The sequence below is a fragment of the Corylus avellana genome, chromosome ca2 (genome assembly GCF_901000735.1).
Source record: "Corylus avellana chromosome ca2, CavTom2PMs-1.0".
NCBI classification, from domain to species: domain Eukaryota; kingdom Viridiplantae; phylum Streptophyta; class Magnoliopsida; order Fagales; family Betulaceae; genus Corylus; species Corylus avellana.
Window position 1 is genome coordinate 15,205,348 of NC_081542.1, and position 18,407 is coordinate 15,223,754.

At 35.5% G+C, this 18,407-nt stretch overlaps 1 protein-coding gene and 1 pseudogene across 1 annotated transcript; both read right to left on the reverse strand.

Annotated features, from left to right (window-relative positions):
• Positions 1 to 1,339: 1,339 nt before the first annotated feature.
• On the reverse strand, positions 1,340 to 6,889 carry LOC132169138 (G-type lectin S-receptor-like serine/threonine-protein kinase At4g27290; annotated as a pseudogene).
• Positions 6,890 to 11,246: 4,357 nt separating this feature from the next.
• Positions 11,247 to 17,228, reverse strand: LOC132170257 (beta-glucosidase 11-like). The gene is made up of 13 exons (XM_059581168.1): positions 17,023 to 17,228; positions 16,764 to 16,827; positions 16,023 to 16,078; positions 15,748 to 15,823; positions 15,567 to 15,638; positions 15,365 to 15,452; positions 15,007 to 15,265; positions 14,624 to 14,739; positions 14,143 to 14,363; positions 13,816 to 13,841; positions 13,623 to 13,710; positions 12,775 to 12,865; positions 11,247 to 11,653 (listed from the first exon to the last, which is right to left on the reverse strand). Exons 1-13 carry the CDS (start codon positions 17,149 to 17,151, stop codon positions 11,410 to 11,412), a joined length of 1,530 nt encoding a protein of 509 aa, XP_059437151.1. The 5' UTR covers positions 17,152 to 17,228; the 3' UTR covers positions 11,247 to 11,409.
• Positions 17,229 to 18,407: the final 1,179 nt, after the last annotated feature.

Consider the following 18,407-nt stretch of genomic DNA (forward strand, 5'->3'; position numbering starts at 1 on the left):
AAAAAAATTACCTGAACCATGCATAAAATTATTACACCGTGCATAAAATTTTAGTAAAATTAAAACTGGGATCTAAAAGGTAAAATTGAAAAAAAAAACACAGATTCTGGAATATTATTTTGTGACACTGAGTTGTTTGATATCGTCCTTCAACTATCGTCGTCTTAATAAGTGCTTTTGATAACAAGTAATTGCCAACATATTAAGAGCATAGAGTTTTTAAGTCAAAAAAACATTTTTTGACAAAAGTTTCATTTTTAAGCTTTTGCCAAAAGTGTGTTTTGGTTATTTTTAGGCTTTTTGAACTCTTAAAAACACTTCCTCAAAAAAAAAAAAAAAAAAAAAAAAAAAAAAAGGCTAAGGCTAAGGCTATGTTGGCAAAGGCCAGAATACTATTCCTCAAAAAATTCAACTTCTTAACATTTTTACTTTTTATATCACATCAATTAATTTTTATTATTATTTAAATAAAAAAATCACTACAATTTTTTTTTTTTTCATACCAAACATGCTTACTTTTTCTCATATCAATCAATTTTTACTACAATGAAAAGGTCGAAGGCCTTTGCCAAACTAATCCTAAATGTTTTAGGTATTTAACTTCCAGTACAAAAGACTTATAAAGTGGCTACTGAGTTTTTCATTGAATACTAGTAAGATAGGTAGAAGACACACATAAGTCGGTAAAAGAAAGCCAAGACGTTTCTTGAGAGTATGTTTTAGCATATGCTAAATCAAAACTTTCAATTGCAATCTTTTAAGCATTTTTGGTGAAAAATTAGTTATAAATTTATAGTATGCATTATAAAAGGAAATTATTATAAAACTATTAAAAGAAGAACAAACACTCTGAAACACGTGATATAGTCCAATGTGTAAGGACTAATCCACTACTAGATGAATAAACAACATGAATACAATAGGAGCAGCCTTGCACTAAGCCAAAGCTATTTGTCTTTTTGCCCCTTCTGTCCTAAAGAGTAGCATGCAGCTTCCAGACTTTTTATTCAGCTAAATAAGCTGAACCCATCATTACATGAATTCATAAAAACAAAAACTCCAGTTTTGCTCTCAATTTGATGATATTTACCGTGCTTCCAAGAATGTAATGGTGACTCCGTTTCCTGAACTAGTTGCATGCTTGCTAGACGAAGGATCTGCTTGATGTGAATATGTAAAGAAACCCAGTTGCCTTGGTTGAGGCAATAAACTCTCACTGCTTAACATTTGAACCACAGACGACATGTTTAGTCTATTTTCTGGTTTTTGTTGCACACATAACAGACCCATATGAATTTGTCGTAATACATTAGATAGAGTGCACAAGTCACCTACCAATTCATAGATCAGCTCCATTGGCTTGTCTTCGATCCATAATTTCCATGCCTAAAAGAAATAAAAACCAATTTTTTGTGGGTCAAACAGAATGCCTTCAAATTGGCCCATGCCCATTAAAAGACATCGGATTACAGGGGGATCATGTGACCCTCTATATGGTCAAGAACTGCATTGTTAGTAAGTGGTTTGCATTTTTTTTTTTTAAAAAAAAAAAAAAAAAAAAAACAAGTAAATTATTAGGATTTGCCACTCTTTATGCTTACATGTCCAAGAAGATTAAGATTGTGATCAGGGTGGCAAAATTCTCTGTTCTTCTTCCCAATCATTTATAAATACATCAGATTTTGTTGAGTACTATCGATGCACCGCATACTCAAGAGACGTATAACCACTGCCAAATACCATTGCAATGAAAAAGAAATTAAAAACTACTAAACTTAACTTATAAAAAAGTTTAAGCATACTTACCATGTTCCAATAATCCTATTGGTCTCAGAATGAGTTTGATCTCCCCCGAATGATCAAGCAAGGCCAAAGTTGGAAATTTTTGGATTCATATTGTTATCTAGATGAATATTGCTAGCTTTGAGATCTCTATGGATAATTCTCAATCTAGAGTCTTCATAGCTTTAACAGCACTTTTGGTCATTCGTAACTTTAGCAAATGGAAATGGTCTAAGAGCATTCTTACCGGCCTCACCAAATTTTACTACCAAAATAACCAAAAGTACAATTTTCACTATTTAAACTACCCACTGTTTTAAAGCATTCAAAGCAAGAATCTTACTATTTTAAGTATCAACTTCTACTATTTAATTTAAATATTCTTTTTCAAAGTCTTCTTTATTTGTTTTTTAACTTTTTTCAGTGGGTGAGCTTTGGATTCAGTTGGTCCAATGAATGTGGTGGGACTCCACACCGCATGATTCAATCAAAGTAATCAAAGAAAACGGAAAGCAAGAAAACTTTCTGTTTTCCTACGTGAGAAATCACAGAACCACCAAATCGAACCCCATTTCAATCTGCTACAGAGCAATGATCTCTCATCTATCCAGCATTGTGCAATCTGCCAAAAAGGCTCCTCACATGTCTTTGTTTGTAGTGAACAGATTAAGCATTTTAACTCTCTGATTACAGTTGGTGAATAGATTACGCATTGTGCAATCAATAGCTATAACTATGGATGCTTTTGTAGAAGATTCTTCCCACTTCTCCAAATTTAGCTCCCATGGATTCTATAATTTTCCTTGTTCTTGCTTATCTCTACACTCGTCCACTTTCCCTCATTGCTCAACCAACAAATCCAGTCTCCCACATCACTGTAATGGGTGTTGTTTATTGTGATATCCGCTCCAACAACACTTGATCTAGACACAGCTACTTCTTTCCAGGTAATTATCCCTTAAGACAGAAAGCTACTCTATAGTTTCATTCCCTTCTCCCAAATTTTCTAAGCAACCAAATATAGAACTAGCAGGAACAACAAATGCACCGAACAATAAAATAAATAAATAAATAAAGGAAAGAAAAAAGAAAACCAGCAATGTACTTCACCCAAAGCTTTCTGCCAGAAATAGATTCTTCATCAAGCAAGCAAGTTAGAATTTCAAACAATGGACTAACCGTTACATTGCTTAAGGCTCGTTAGAGTATATGCGTAAAGACAAGAAAAAAATTATTTTAAATTTCTTTATACGTCTACTCTAGTGCTTTAATAATTACTTTCATTGCTATTGCCTGTAATAAACAACAGTAAAAACACTAAATGTTTTAGGCATTTAACTTTCAGTACAGAAGAGTTACAAAGTGGCTACAGAGTTTTTAATTGAATACTAGAAAGATATGTAGAAGACAAGGCATCAGTCGGTAAACGAAAGCCAAGAGACGACATTATCGTGCTTCAAACACTGTATTGGAGATTTCGTTAGCTGAACAAGTGCCATGCTTGCTAGAAAAATCTGCTATAGGAGAATCCGTAAAGAAACCCGGCTGTTTCGGCTTAGGCAATAAACTCTCACTGGTCAACATTTGAACAACAGACGACATGTTTGGTCTATCTTCCGATCTTTGTTGCACACATAACAAACCCACATGAATGTGTCGTAATACACTAGATAGGGTGCAAGAGTTACCTACGGCCAATTCATCGATCAGTTCCATTGGCTTGTCTTCAATCCATAGTTTCCATGCCTGAAAGAAATAAAAGCCAAATTTTAATGGGTCAGGCTGCATGCCTTCAAATTGCCTATAACTATTAAAAAAGCATCATAATAACATGGCATAATAAGATCCTCTGTACTGTCAAGAACCACATTATTAATAAGAATTTTCCCTAAAAGAGAGAAAGTAAATTAGTAGGATATGTTACTCTTTTGAGCTTACATGTCCAAGAAGATTAAGGTGGTGGTTTGGGTGACAAAATCTGCTGTTCTTCTTTCCACTCAATATTTCTAATACTAAAACTCCAAAGCTAAATACATCAGATTTAATTGAATACTGTCCATGCACTGCATACTCCGGAGACATATATCCACTGCCAAATATCATTGTAAAGAAAAGAAGTTAAAAAAATAGTTGAACTTAACCTATAAAAGAAGTTTAAGCATACTTACTATGTTCCAATAATCCTATTGGTCTTGGAATCAATTTGATCTCCCCCGAATGATTTAGCAAGGCCAAAGTCTGAAATTTTTGGATTCATATTGTCATCAAGAAGGATATTGCTAGCTTTGAGATCTCTATGAATAATTCGCAATCTAGAATCTTCATGAAGATAGAGGAGCCCTTTAGCAACACCACAAATAATGTTAATGCGCTTATGCCAATCTAGTAATTTACTCTTTGCTTGATCTGTGCAATTTCACACTCATGTTAGTACAATCAATTTCATTAATTAAAGAGGATAAGTCTAAACTTCAATGCTCTAAATCAAGTCAAGGTCAAGGTTCAAACCAAAAATAAAGAAGTCCAAGCTTTTGTTGGGCATATATTCATAGATTAACATGTTCTCATTCTCTTGAATGCAACAACCAAGAAGCTTCACAAGATTACGATGTTGAAGTTTTGCAATCAAAATAACTTCATTTTTCAACTCGTTCAATCCTTGTTTAGAATTCTTTGAGAGTCTCTTCACAGCTATATCTCTTTCGTCTGGCAATTTACCCTGAAAGTGAAAGAGTCTATATAACTTGGACAATACAAAAAACACTAAGGATGGTGATGCCTCGCTTAGTGTCGTGCATTCCTTCACGTTGCAAATGACACCTCTCAAAAAGATGTGTCGTTACTGTGCAAACGACACCTCTTTTTGAGAGGTGACGTTTCAATAGTGGAACGACGTCACCCCTGTGACATCAACCACTGTCGAAACGACGCCAATGTCGTTTCAATAGTAATGCATGATGTTGCCCGGAAAATGAAAAATATAGCTCTTCGATTTATGTTGTCATTTACCTTGTACACAGGTCCAAAGCCACCTTGTCCCAGTTTCTTGTTGTCTGAAAAATTATCTGTTGCATTAGCTATGGTTGCTAGATCAAACATTGGTAACTCCATATCTTCCTTCCCATGACTTATCTTTGTTGTTCCTAAAATAATAAGAGATGCATGGGCATGAAAAAATCTTTGATAGTTATTTTATCCAAAGCGAAATACTTACCCCAAAATATGCTCTTGATGAAAAGCATATTTGGGTTTTGAGTTTCTACCTGGGATTTTGAGTTTCTTCTTCCATATGTATGAGACTAGTGCAACTATTATCATTCCCATGAATAGTAATGCTGAGTTGACTATAATTGCTACTAGTTTCTTCTCACCGGAACGCCTCTTTTTCTCAAGATGCTCTGAAAGACCAAAACAGAGTCAGGTATCTAGACGGGGAAATGGGCGTGAATAAAGTGGATGAAGCAGTTGATCTCAACACCCCACTTCCTAGTTTTCCAAGCATTACAATTTGTCTAGTTGTTGTATGATCAGCTTCTTAAGCAAGTTTTATAAACTCTATAGTCAGGATTTCAAATTTTCAATTCATGAGTTTGCTTTGATATCACCTTAAATTACAATTTATCCAAAAACTTAACATGTAAAAAATTATAAACTTAATCATTTAATAGTATATCGTCCTTTCCACCTCATAAAATGAACAATTTTATGAACAAACATGTAAAAAGTGTCCTTTCGCCGGTAGAAAGCCGACGACATAGTTTTCCATGTCTTAATTTAAAATATAAGAAAAAAAAATTCAGAAAAATCCAAAGAGAAAAAGTGAAATGGTACCAAGTTCTGAAATGGCCATCCTTATATAGAGGTCTTGCCCACCCTCGGAGTATTCTCTTATATCAATTAGGCTACCAAACCAAAGCACGCATCCGCTTCCTCTTCCCCTGACATCTAAACTTGAATATGCTGTGCAGTTGCAGTTTTTCAAACACATTCCTTCGCATTCTTTGAGGCTCATGCTCTTGTTATACCAGGAAGAAGATGTGTCAGGCAATTTCACCCCCGTGAGCTTCAGGAATCCATCTCCGCCATTGCATTCCAAAGGAGTCCTTCGAACACACCCATCAGACCAATCTGCTGAATCCCAATATTTTTGAGACTTCGGAAAGAATCCTTCCAAGCATGAACATACAGGAGACGTATTGATGTTGCAGGTAGCATATACACCGCATAAACCATAATTTTCGCATTGATCTGCCTAGGAAGTAGAGAAGAGCTCCCAAGTATGTGTCCGGCCTATCCATGTGAATCGCTGACAAACGCCTGATGGGATTGCCAAATATCTTGAGAAAACAGAAGTGTTAAGGAGTTTGGACTTGTAATAGACCTCATTCTCATTCAACACAAATTCAGCCTCAAATACTGGATTCGGTTTGAATTGAGGATATCCCGTAAAACGAAGGCCATTCCATGACCCTATTCTAGTCTTTATTGAATCTCCCTCTATTTTAACCAGTTGCGGAAGCCCACGAGGATCTAACCGCATTGAAAATGCACCTTGAGCAGGATCATCCGTGCTCTTCCAAGATGATAAAAACCTCTCTAGACCAGTTACAAAGTTCCATCCAAGTTTCATTTCTGGTAGGAGCGTGTCACAAGGATAGTCAAAACTCTGCCACAAAAACTTCTCTGGGTCATCATCGTTTCTATCTTTCACAACAAGATTTCCGGTGTCCAAGAGCTGCGCAACTGGATTTTCTACGGTTCTTGATGTATTAGATGACCAAACAACACCACTTGTGCTATTAAGAAGCACAAGAATTCCATCATCAGTGACCTTTAAAACTCCCGAGTGATCGCTAAGCGGAGCTTCTCTGTTGGCTACCCATACAACTGTCTCCGAAGATACTGTGTACCAAATTCCGACATAGCGACGATTGGAATTATCTAGTGTGAAGAATCCCAATTGGAATGATCCCCCAGCTGAAACTAAAGAAGTGCCACTGTCTCTGATTGATTGAGTTGGAGTAATAGTGTGTTGTGTAAATACATAGGAGATTCTAAATAGAGAGAAGAAGACTGAGTAGACGAAAAGATGGGTAATGGCGTCCATTGATTTTCTAATGGTTCACCTTTTCTTACTCGGAGAAAGTAATATATGCATATAAGTCAAGACTTCGATGCACTGCTATCAAAGCCTTTTATCGGTAGTCGCATTGGTCATCTTGTATTCGAGTGGTCCTTCATGTTGAGTGTGACTTGAATTTGGAGTGGGCCCCGTTGCTTTTTCCTCTTACTTTCTTTGGTCTTACATATCCTACTTGGAGTAGGAGAAGAATTCGTTGCCTTGGAATGTGATTGTTTCAGAGTCTTTAGCGCCTTATAAAAGGCTTGTAGCATGAGCCTTTGAAGGTGTGCCTAAAACGTGAATCAGTGAAGCACCAAAAGAAGGTGGGTTGTTGTGCAAGGGTGAGTGTGCCGCATGAGAGAAAAATCAAAAGGTGGGAGGGCAGCAAGCCGAATAGCTTGAGGAGGAGCTGTTTGGGTGTTTTCTTCTTGGTGGTTTTTTGGAAGAGCCAAAAACAAGTTATTAGAAGAAAATGTGCTGCAGAATGAGAGAAGAAAATAGATATCAGCCGTCATCTATTCTAACAAAAAAAGAGTTTGTACATTTGTCTTTTGTCTTTTCTAATTGTTTACTTTTTCTTATTCGGAGAAAGTAATATATGTATATAAGTCAAGACTTCGATGCAATGCTATCAAAGCCTTTTATGGTAGTCGCATTGGTCATCTTGGGTGTGTTTGGCAAAGGGCTTGAAAAATGAAGTAGACTAAAACTGTAGCAGATTTAATTGATATGAGAGAAAAAAGTAAGAATATTTTGTATAAAAAAGTAAAAAAAAAAAATTGTTTTGTAGTGATTTTTTATTTGAATAATAATAAAAAGTTATTGATGTGATGTAAAAAGTAAAAATGTTGGGATTGATTTTAAGAGTAATTTTTTAAATTTTTGAGTCTGATTCGGCCCACTCTTTTGCCGAACACAGTCCTTATATTCGAGTGGTCCATGATGTTGAGTGTGACTTGAATTTAGAGTGGGCCCCGCTGCTTTTTCCTCTTACTTTCTTTGATCTTACGTATCCTACGTGGAGTAGGAGAAGAATTCATTGCCAGACACTTACTAGGTTTATTTCTCAAAGTTGGAATGTGATTGTTTCAGTGTTTAATGCCTTATAAAAGGCTTGTAGCATGAGCCTTTGAACGTGTGCCCAAAACGCACCAAAAGAAGGTGGGTTGTTGTACAAGGGTGACTTTGCCGCATGAGAGAAAAATCAAAAGGTGGGTGTACAAGGGCAGCAAGCTACATAGCTTGAGGAGGAGCTGCTTGACTGTTTTCTTCTTAGTGATTTTTTTGGAGAGTCAAAAACAAGTGAATAGAAGAAAATGTGTTATAGAGTGAGAGAAGAAAATAGATGATTAGTCTAGTATGGAGCCTGAGTCAATATAGCAAGGCGCTTGGTTTCAAAGAGAGAGGATATGCATATTTTTATAGATAAGTAAACTTGGAAATTAGTGTTTTCTTAGCAATGTGGAACAAGTTAACAGATTGTATTTAAACTGCATTGGAACAACGCCCCCTACAAAAAAATATTTTTTCAACGTCTCTCTCAATCTTCCTCACTAGTCATGGCACATCTTTCACCTGAACTCTCATTTCCCACTCTCTCAGTCTCGCTCACCAGACAGGCAGTGATAGTGTTTGAGTCTATTTGATTCTTCAATAGTTTCTGTCTTTCACAATCTCTCTCAATAGTTTTTGCTCGATTCTTCTTCCTTTCGTTTGTGTCTGCTTTAATTGAATCGTGGTCTTTTTAATAATTGTTCTCTCTCTTTGATCACGAAGGGTCTAGAATTTTTCATTTTCTAACGCTTAAATATAAATACAATTTTAAGATTTTAATAATTATGAGATTTATAATTAATTATGTGTTACTTAGTTTATATATGTGTGTATATATATACACACACGAGCTTATATGAACTTGCTCACGAACCTAACCGAATCGAATCGAGTCGAGTTTGCTTCGTTTAATATTCGAACCAGTATTTCTGTTCACGAAGCATTTCATTTAATAATCGAATCAAACACGAGCAGAGCTTATACAAGCCGATCCCGAGCGAGCGGCTTACTCACTTAACACTCCTACAAGTCCCTTGCAATCTATTTTGCTTTTCAACAAAATTGAATTCAGGAGTGTCAATAAACGCCTCCGTGGATTTTCTACTGCATGGAAGTCCTATCACGTTACTTGCAAACGGGGCCAATGACATTTAAAACTCCCAAGTGATAGCTAAGCGGAGTGTCTCTGTTGGCTACCCATACAACTGTGGAGGAAGAAATTGTATACTATATTCCCACATATCGACTATTGGAATTACCTGGGCCGAAGAATCCCAATTGAAATGATCGGCCAGTTGAAACTAAAGTGCCACCGTCTCTGAGAGATTGAGTTGGAGTAATAGTGTCTTGTGTAGTGCTGGAGGTTCTTAAGAGGGAGGAGAAACATAACGAGTAGACAAAGAGATAGGGAAAGGCTTCCATTGACTTTCTAATGACTGAATGCAGGACATGAATAGAGAAGTCAAGATTTAAATAAGATACAGCGCATTATTTCTTTTTGGCTTTTCTACAAATTTGAATTCAGGATGGTCAAAAAGATGACTAATGCATATTGCATAGAAGTCCTTCCATTTTTATTTTCAAATGCAAACAAGTCCTATCACGTTTTTTACAAACGGGGACCATCAAGTCAGTCATGGGGGCACTAATTGAATTTTGGCAATTTCCTTCTCTCTCGTTTTTTTTTTTTTTCCCCTAGAAAGACCAAAATCATATTTTTATACTATTTTATTAACAATGCACTGCAAACACGTTAATAAAGTAGAATAAAATGAGGAGAAATAATAAGGGTATTAATTTTATTTTACTAACAGAGTTTTAATAAATTGATGTGTAGCTCGTTCATTGATATTTGTTATATTTTTATTAATTAATTATTTTATTTTTTTAATAAATAAGCTATCATTCACAATGGATGAGCCAAATTTTTATACAAAATAGCTCCTCAAAACTCACTTTTATCTAATTTAGACCTGAACAGGTTACATGAAATTTAGGAAAGAAAAATTATCTGAAACCATGCATAAAATTATCAAACCGTGCATAAAATTGAAGTAAAATTGAAAACTGGGATCTAAAAGGTAAAATTTGCAGAAGAAGGAAGAAAAAAAAAAAAAAAAAAAAAAAAAAAAACACAAAGATTCTGGAATATTATTTTGTGACACTTAGATCGTCCTTTCAACCATTGTCGTCTTAATAAGTGCTTTTGATAACAAGTAATTGCCAACATATTAAGAGAATAGAGTTTTTAAGTCAAAAAACATTTTTTGACAAAAGTTTCATTTTTAAGCTTTTACCAAAAGTGCGTTTTGGTCATTTTTTGGGCTTTTTGAACTCTTAAAAGCACTTTCAATTTTTTTTACCAAACATGTACTTTTTAAATTCAAACGAACTTTTTGAGTGTTAAACGCACTTTTAGACCCATCAAACGCACACTCAAACAAGCCCTATGAGTATTTGAGATTGCATTTAAGAAACAGAACTTTTAAGTGCTAAAGTTTTTACCAAAAATACGTTTTGACCATTTTTAAAGTAAAAAAGTAAAAAAAAAAAAAATTAAAAAAAACACTTTTAAATTTTTTTTTTACCAAACATGCTAGCTTCTGTTTCGCACAGCTTTTTAAGATTTCTAACGCAATCTCAAACGGGTCCTAAATTAATTCATGTCACCTTCCCAACTCGAAAATGCCTTTACAAATCCTTTAAAAGAAATGTGGATTTTTTTAAGCCTATTAGTTACAAGAAACAGTTGTTATGAAAAAAGACAAACAGTGATACCTCTCTCTCTCTCTCTCTCTCTCTCTATATATATATATATATATATATATATAAATTACAGTTTACCCCCTCAAAGTTGACAGAGTTTTTCAATTCGAACACCAAAGTTTCAATTTTTGCAATCCACCCCTCCAAAGTTCCAAATTTTTGCAATTTGACCAATTTTATCCAAAATTTCACATATTGCCCTTAATTTTTATTTTTTTTATTTTTTATAAAAAATGAAAAAAAAAAAAAAAAAAAAAAAAAAAAATTCGGGGTGGCCGTGGCTCGTAGCCACCCCTTTGGTCATCTGGTCATTTTTGCAGCCCCAAATTTATTTTCGTTTTCATAAAAAATAAAAAAATAAAAATCATGGGCAATATGAGAATTTTGGGATGATATTGGTCGAATTGAAAAAAAAAAATTGGAACTTTGTAAGGGTAAATTGCAAAAATTTGAGATATGAGAGGAAAAGTTTAGATGTTTGAGATATGTATATTTGAGATATGAGAGGAAAAGTTTAGATGTCTGGGACCAAATCTCTGCACGTGTACAAATTAGTAGAAGCATGTAGACTACATACACAAGTATAGCCACTACATAAGAGCTGCTTAGGCTAATTCTAGTTGAGCCCTGTCAAGCAGTATCTTTCAAGTAAATTACATGGTTTTTTGGAAATGAAGGAAATGAACCTACTGAAAGTGAGCATGAGAGAGAGCTGATGGACTATTCTCAAGTTCAATAATTCCATCTGAGATGATGCTCTTTCCCTTCAAAAACTGCGAGTACCATTTTGCAGAGAGCTTGGTGTACCTTTTCAAATCAGGGTCATCCAAATCTACATAGTATAGGCCATAGCTTGAGCCATAGCCATCCAATAACTCGAACACATCCAGGAAAGCCCATGTGAAATACCCTCTTGTGTTTGATCCATTCCTTCCAAAATTTTAAGAATGAAATGAGGACAAGAAAACAGAAAAACAATTAGAGTAGATGCAGAAAAGAAAAAAGAAAAGACAAACAGTTGTATCATATCAGATAAACAATTATAACCAACCAAGTAACACAACATATCATGGTTCTGTTTCACATATAAGAGAAGCAAAAAGTAACCTCATAAAATTGGGGTTATGATTATGTATACATATACCCAATTATGATTGTGTACACTGGAGTTTTACAAATACTAAACAAGTGAGCAATGACTTCAAGCCATGGTCACATGCTAATATTGGAAGTAATAGTTCTCCAGAAATGCAAGCTAATAATTGGTCAGAAGGCCATATTGATTTCAAGTTCAGCCTAAATTTTTTGCAGAACTATTTGAACGGTTCTAAAACTATGACTTAGGCATTTGAGCCCAATTCATTAAGGTTGCATCTATAACAACCAAAGAAAAGAGCTAGTCACGTCTATGCTATCACTCCAAAAGAATTAGTCAGGTTGTACTGGAGCTCTCTAGATCCGCTTATAAAGCTTAATCTCACCTAATAAGGAATCAATATAAGATTTAGCACCCATAAATGCCTTTATAATCCATTCACTTTATATGGACTACTCATCTTTCCAATGTGGGATTAAGGTGGGAAGCTTTCATCCCAAGTTATGGTGACCAAGTCTAGAATCTTCTACTTTTCGTTGGGATTCTGTGTGTGCTCGCACGCGTGTCCATTTTGAAAGAAAAAACGTGAGGGTGGGGTGGGGGGATGCTTAATTGGTCTTGCAAATTAATATCTTGTTTTTATAGTGTACTGCCATTTGCCATTGGTGCTTTGCATCTTAAAAAGCCTTACCTTCCCCCTCACAAACGGGTGGGGATGAGAGAACAATGTGTCCACAGAAAACATAAAACTATAAATTATTCTTAAGCCAAATGCTCTTAGATGGCCAATGGTTAGAAAGAAAAATCATTATGAATATAAGTTGGATGTTTTCCGTTAAAGGTATGACCTTCTGTAAGCCCAATAATTGTCAGATTTAGCTCCCATAATGAGGTAGAAAGAATATTTGTAGCCGATGCTAGTTAGCCACGTAAGCTTTGCGTAAAGTATGCATACCTCAATGCATCTAGAACACCTCCAATGTATCCATGCATATATTTCACCCTTGGAATGTCATCCAATGTTAAATTCCGTTGCATCCTCTGACCTAATAAGACATGCCATACCAACTATGACCAATTAGATATAGAACACGATGAAATAGGTTACATAAGGAGTGTTACAACACAACACAACCCTGCCCAACCCACCAAGTGCTGCACCAAAATGACAAATCTTACAATGTAGGAGGCACTGCCTCACCATGAAAATACTTATAATAAGATGGTTGAGTGGTTCTTGTTCATTTCATGCAAGACCACAGCTATCCTGGAGGTAGAAAACATGCGGTTGTGGCGATTAATCACAATCTAGCCCAATCCCATGCTCAATGCAAGATGGCCAACTATCTAGTGGGTTTAAGAGACCAACAAAATTGGCATGATTAAAAACTTTAGCCACTTGGTTGTTTGACATGATTACTCTATTGAGACTTCATTTGAAATTTTCAAAACAGATTTGTTCATGGTCATTTCACTTGCAATGATTTCTACAGTCCCAGGGTGAAGGTTTCCTCCATGATTCATATAAGATGCAATGTGTATAATCATATGACTTACCCTAAAATTTCATACAACTTGAAAACCAGCATTTCATGAACGTTGGAAAAATATTTGTACATGAAATACACCTTTTTACTGCTTAACATACTCTTCAATCCAGAAAGAAACAAAAAGAAGAAGCTAAAAAAAAAAAAAAAAAAAAAAACAAAAAACAAAGAAACAAGAAGGATTCTCATGGAGCAACTACCTAGAGAGCTTGTGTGGGTGTCCGCACGTGTGTATGAGAGAGAGAGAGAGAGATACCATTTTCATAAATGTAGATTGGAGGGTTGCCATAAACTTGCTTGACATACTCCAGCAGTCCTTGCAGACCCCAGGGTGCAATAGGAAACTGAGTAAAATAAAGCTGGTTACTGAATAGTGAACTATATAAACCAACTCAGTCCCACTTTCAAGCTGAGAATTCCTACTTCTGACTTTATTTGTTCACTCTTACCTCAAATGACGAACTATCCTGCATTGCTGCCACAACCAGAAAATCAGGAAGTTATTTCTGTCCATCCTTTATACAGCATGAAACTAGCACTTGTGTTTAGCAGAAGATGACCAACTCTTAGTGGAGTGCATTGGCCTAGTCTTAATTCATCTAGTTAAAAAGTTATGTATAAGAGACAGTATAGTACATGAAGAATTTGTTAAAAGGGCCGCTATGTGGAACTAGAATAAAAGTCAAACCAGTGAGAAAAATTGTCTCAGCGAACTTGACCAATCATTGACCGAAAACAGTCCTTAATTTGTAATAATATAAGTAAAGAAAACTTACGGATGAGCTCTACTCCTGCATCCATGTTGTAATCTCGATATTCCATCTTCAGGCTGTTGGAGTTGTCTTTGGCATATATATTGAAGTAATGTATTACCCCTATGAAGTCAACTGAACCCTTCACCTGTTTGGATTCATGATTTGTAAAAGCTGGAAGTCTAGAGCCCACAATTTCCTTCATCGTTTTGGGATAGTCCCCAAACACCAAGGGATCTAGAATCCTGCAGGAAAAAGCAGGGCAATACAGCCAAAGGTTTTAAATAAAGTCTCAAAACCCAACATAAAACTTGATTAGAGGAATTCTTACCTTCCCCGAACTATTACTAGTTTTTTGGCACACATGGAATTGAAAGTACAATCAATAGAAGCAGAATGTTAGAGATACCAATATACAAACAAGAAACGAGAAGAGGAAAAGATAAAAAGGTTAAAAGAAAAAAATTAAGGAAAGATGGTGCCACTTCTAGGATATGTTATTTACCAACCAATGAAGAACTCAAAGGCTCTCTGAGTTGCAATTGCATCTTCTTTTGTGTCTGTTAGAGGAACAAACCACCACCCATAGATGCTGATCCCTATGAATCCATGTTGTTTTTCCTGCATCAAAATGTGTGTTCTAAAAGCCAAAAATGTGTGCATTGCGAATAAATTTATTTATATATGTAGCATTAGAATGGAAAGATCGTACTTATATCTAAAGAATTTGTAATCAGACACAAAGCTTAAAGTTTAAACACAAGGACATAGCTATTACTGCTGGACCAGAATTCTCTTAATTTGATTAACGTAAAATATACGGACAATACTGACCGATTGGTATACCATTAATTGAAATTCCTCATATGGAAAAGCTTAGCTAGATACCTGATACTTTCTCTTGTACAATCTTGCAGCCGAAGCATGAGCCAACACAATATGATGCATTGCTAGGTATGGCTCAGTTGAAGAATTTCCCCTAGAGCAGTAACTCAAACCAAATGGAGGAGAACATCGTTGAGGTGGCACAAAGCCCGAGTCATAACCTCCTAGGACAAACACATTAGGCTCGTTAACAGTACTCCAATATGAAACCCTGTCTCCAAACTCTCTGAAGCACACGTCCGCATATGCTGTGAAATCTTTCCTGCATCCAGATATAGATAATTCAATCATAGTGATCACCCCATGCAATGTGACGGGAATTTACCCCAAGCACGTAAGGAACAAGAGTTAAGAACAATACACAATCTTTCGGCTAACCCATCCTCCGTACTCATCTTCAAGTGCCTGAGGAAGGTCATAATTCTGCAGAGTAACATGTGGTTGGATTCCTGTGCAATCAAGGGAGAAAGCAACATTTAGAAACAAAATGTTCCCAGGCATGGTTATCTTAGCAACTCGAGATTGCTAATCGGCATCATTTGTGATGGAAGTTGGGCTTTAACCATGGCTAACTAGTTCATTGATGAGATTGTTGTAATATTGTAAACCCTTTGGATTGATAGGCCCTCTTCCATCTGAAAAGAAAACACAAACACTTTTGTATGAACAATAATATTTGAAAAGGAATTACTAGAAATTCAATGGTTCCTGTTTAGTTATCGAATGATAGTTTGGTGATCATACTTGGGATAAGTCTTGACCATGAGATGGAAAATCTATAGGCTTCAAGGCCTGTGTCCGCCATTAGTTGCACATCTTCCTGCAAGAGATACAGGAACCCGAACATATGTGAACCTTACTCCAATAAGATGTAAACAGTGATGTGATTCAAACCAAATGAAGATGGTATTCCTTGCAGTAAATATAACATGATAGGAACAATTTCTTTCTTTTATAACAATGAAATGATCTTAATTAATTGTAATAAAGGATTGTTGATCAAGGCATATAGTATACACCTTATATTTATGATATTCATCACATGCTACATCTCCAGTTGCTCCGTGTGCATTCCCTGTAAGTTTGAGAAGGAAAATTTTAAATTGTGTCATTTTCTTACCAATATAACTATATCTCACATTCATAAGTCTAACAATATCTCACATTCATAATTGATGATTTTATTAAACCACACCAGGTCTGGATTCTGATACAAGAACTCAATGTTCTTTGACCTTAGGGTGCCTTAATTTTTCCTTTTATTCTTTTTCCAATACCCACAGTAAGGACACTTCAATGGTATTTTTTTTCTTTTTCTTTTTCCTAGTCAAATAACAACACACCCAGATGTAATTTAGCAGTCCCATGATAGGAACAGAGGGTTAGAAGACTACTGAATTATACACACCCAGATGTAACAATAAATATAAGCATTAATATATAAAATGTCCTGATGTGGAAGTTTGGCAAAAGATTAAAATTTCAAGGAAAGTTTATTATTGTAAAAATATTCAAAAGGGGAAAAAGAGCAATGGTACTCATCAAGAACATTTATTACAATACTGTCTGATCGAATTAAACGACTTTCAAACCATAGAAGTAAATACAAGTATATAGATTATAAATTGTTCTGGGAAGGAAAGTACTGGGTGCTGATCTAAATGCTAAAATAAATCCGGCATCCAAATAAATCACCAAAAAACTCTGAAAATTAATATGCAGCTAGCAAAACCAAAAACCAAAAAAAAAAAAAGACTGACCGGCCTGAGCAAAGGTGTCCCAAATGCTAGGAGTCCTCCCATCTTCGTTTGCTGCTCCCTCCACCTATCATAAATGACACATGCATGGATCATTCATCAACATAAATTTTCTTTTTCTTTTTTGCCTTTGCTTTATTCTTGATGATCTTCTGGATCAATGTTGCTATTGTAGCTCACACAATATGGACTCAATACCCAATAAAAAGATTGAGAAACACACAAAGTTAGAAGCCATGCAAAAGGGAATAGATTAAGTAACCTGATAAGCAGAGGAGCCAGAACCGAAAACAAAGCCAGGTGGGAAGTCATCCCTGCTAAATTTATGTGAGCTGGAGACTCCCACTGCTAAACTCAGCAGACAAATTAGCAAGAAAGAGAGCCTCGGCATGTTCCAGCTTATTGCACTTTTCTCTCTCACTACTCACGCAGAGAAGTTCTTTGTTTCTTTTCTTTTTTAGTTTTTTCTCACACACACACACACAGAGACGCAAAGCAAAACTCTTCATTTGGCGCTTCTCATTGATGATAATTTATTTGCATCCATACAAAGTTGTCACTCTAAGTCTTTAATGTAGGAACACTGGCCACGTGTGGTTGATAGAACTCGGGCGAACAAAACAATACGACATAAAAATATAAGTGAATGAGCGTCGTTTTATTTGCCTTCCCAGTTCCCAGATTAAACAACATTTACCATAGGAAAAAACAAAACAAAATTTATCAGGAAAACTGTTTCTTCAGCTAAAAAATATATTTCTATAAAATAAAAGGAAACGGTTAAATGGTAAGACAGCAAGCTTGGCAGTTTAAGTCTCAAGAAAACTTTTAGACCCTGGACCTAAAAATCATATCACTTGCCCCTTTGAGAGTTTTTTTTTTTTTTTTTTTTTTTTGAAGTTTGGATCATTGTTGGGATTTTTATTTTATTTGAGGTAATTGATATGGAATCCTATAAAACGAGTTTAGAAAAGAGAAGTTTAGAATATTCATTTCTATTGAAGCTAATAAGCATGAAACTTTAATGAGAGTTATTATTATGAGAGAGAGAAAGAGACGTAAAGGGTAAAAATAGTTTTAAGCGTTTTATGTTTTGAATCGTTTGTTAATATTTTTGTTTTGAGAACCAAAAACAAAAAGAGTAACTCATTTAGAGGCCAAGAGCCAAGAGCATGGAGGAACCCAAAAGCCATCTTCCAATCCCAAAATAATCCTCTGTATACCATATGGTTGTCCAATATTTTTAACACATGAGATGAGACAAGACTAGACACGGGATTCAGAGTATAGAACATACTCCCAGTTCAATTCACAGCCAATTCATTGTGAACCTAGCAGAAGCATCATGCCTATACAGATTAAGGAGATCAACAACTGTATAACACCAGCAGTGTCCATACATGTATAAAGAGAGGCTCTTTAGCAGTATAACTTCCCAAGTTATACAAAAGTAGTTCGGCAGAAGCTAGATTGGGCTAATAAGACTCTGAAGTGGTTCTATCTGCATCTCTTTCCAATGCGAAAAAATGCCTCCATGAAAATTCCCAAAAATGAAGGCTAGTTTAACTTCTTTCAATAGCAGTAAGAACCTGCAAAGGGACAAGCAAATATAATCCGCTTTGCCCGTATTAGATTAACCATGAAGGG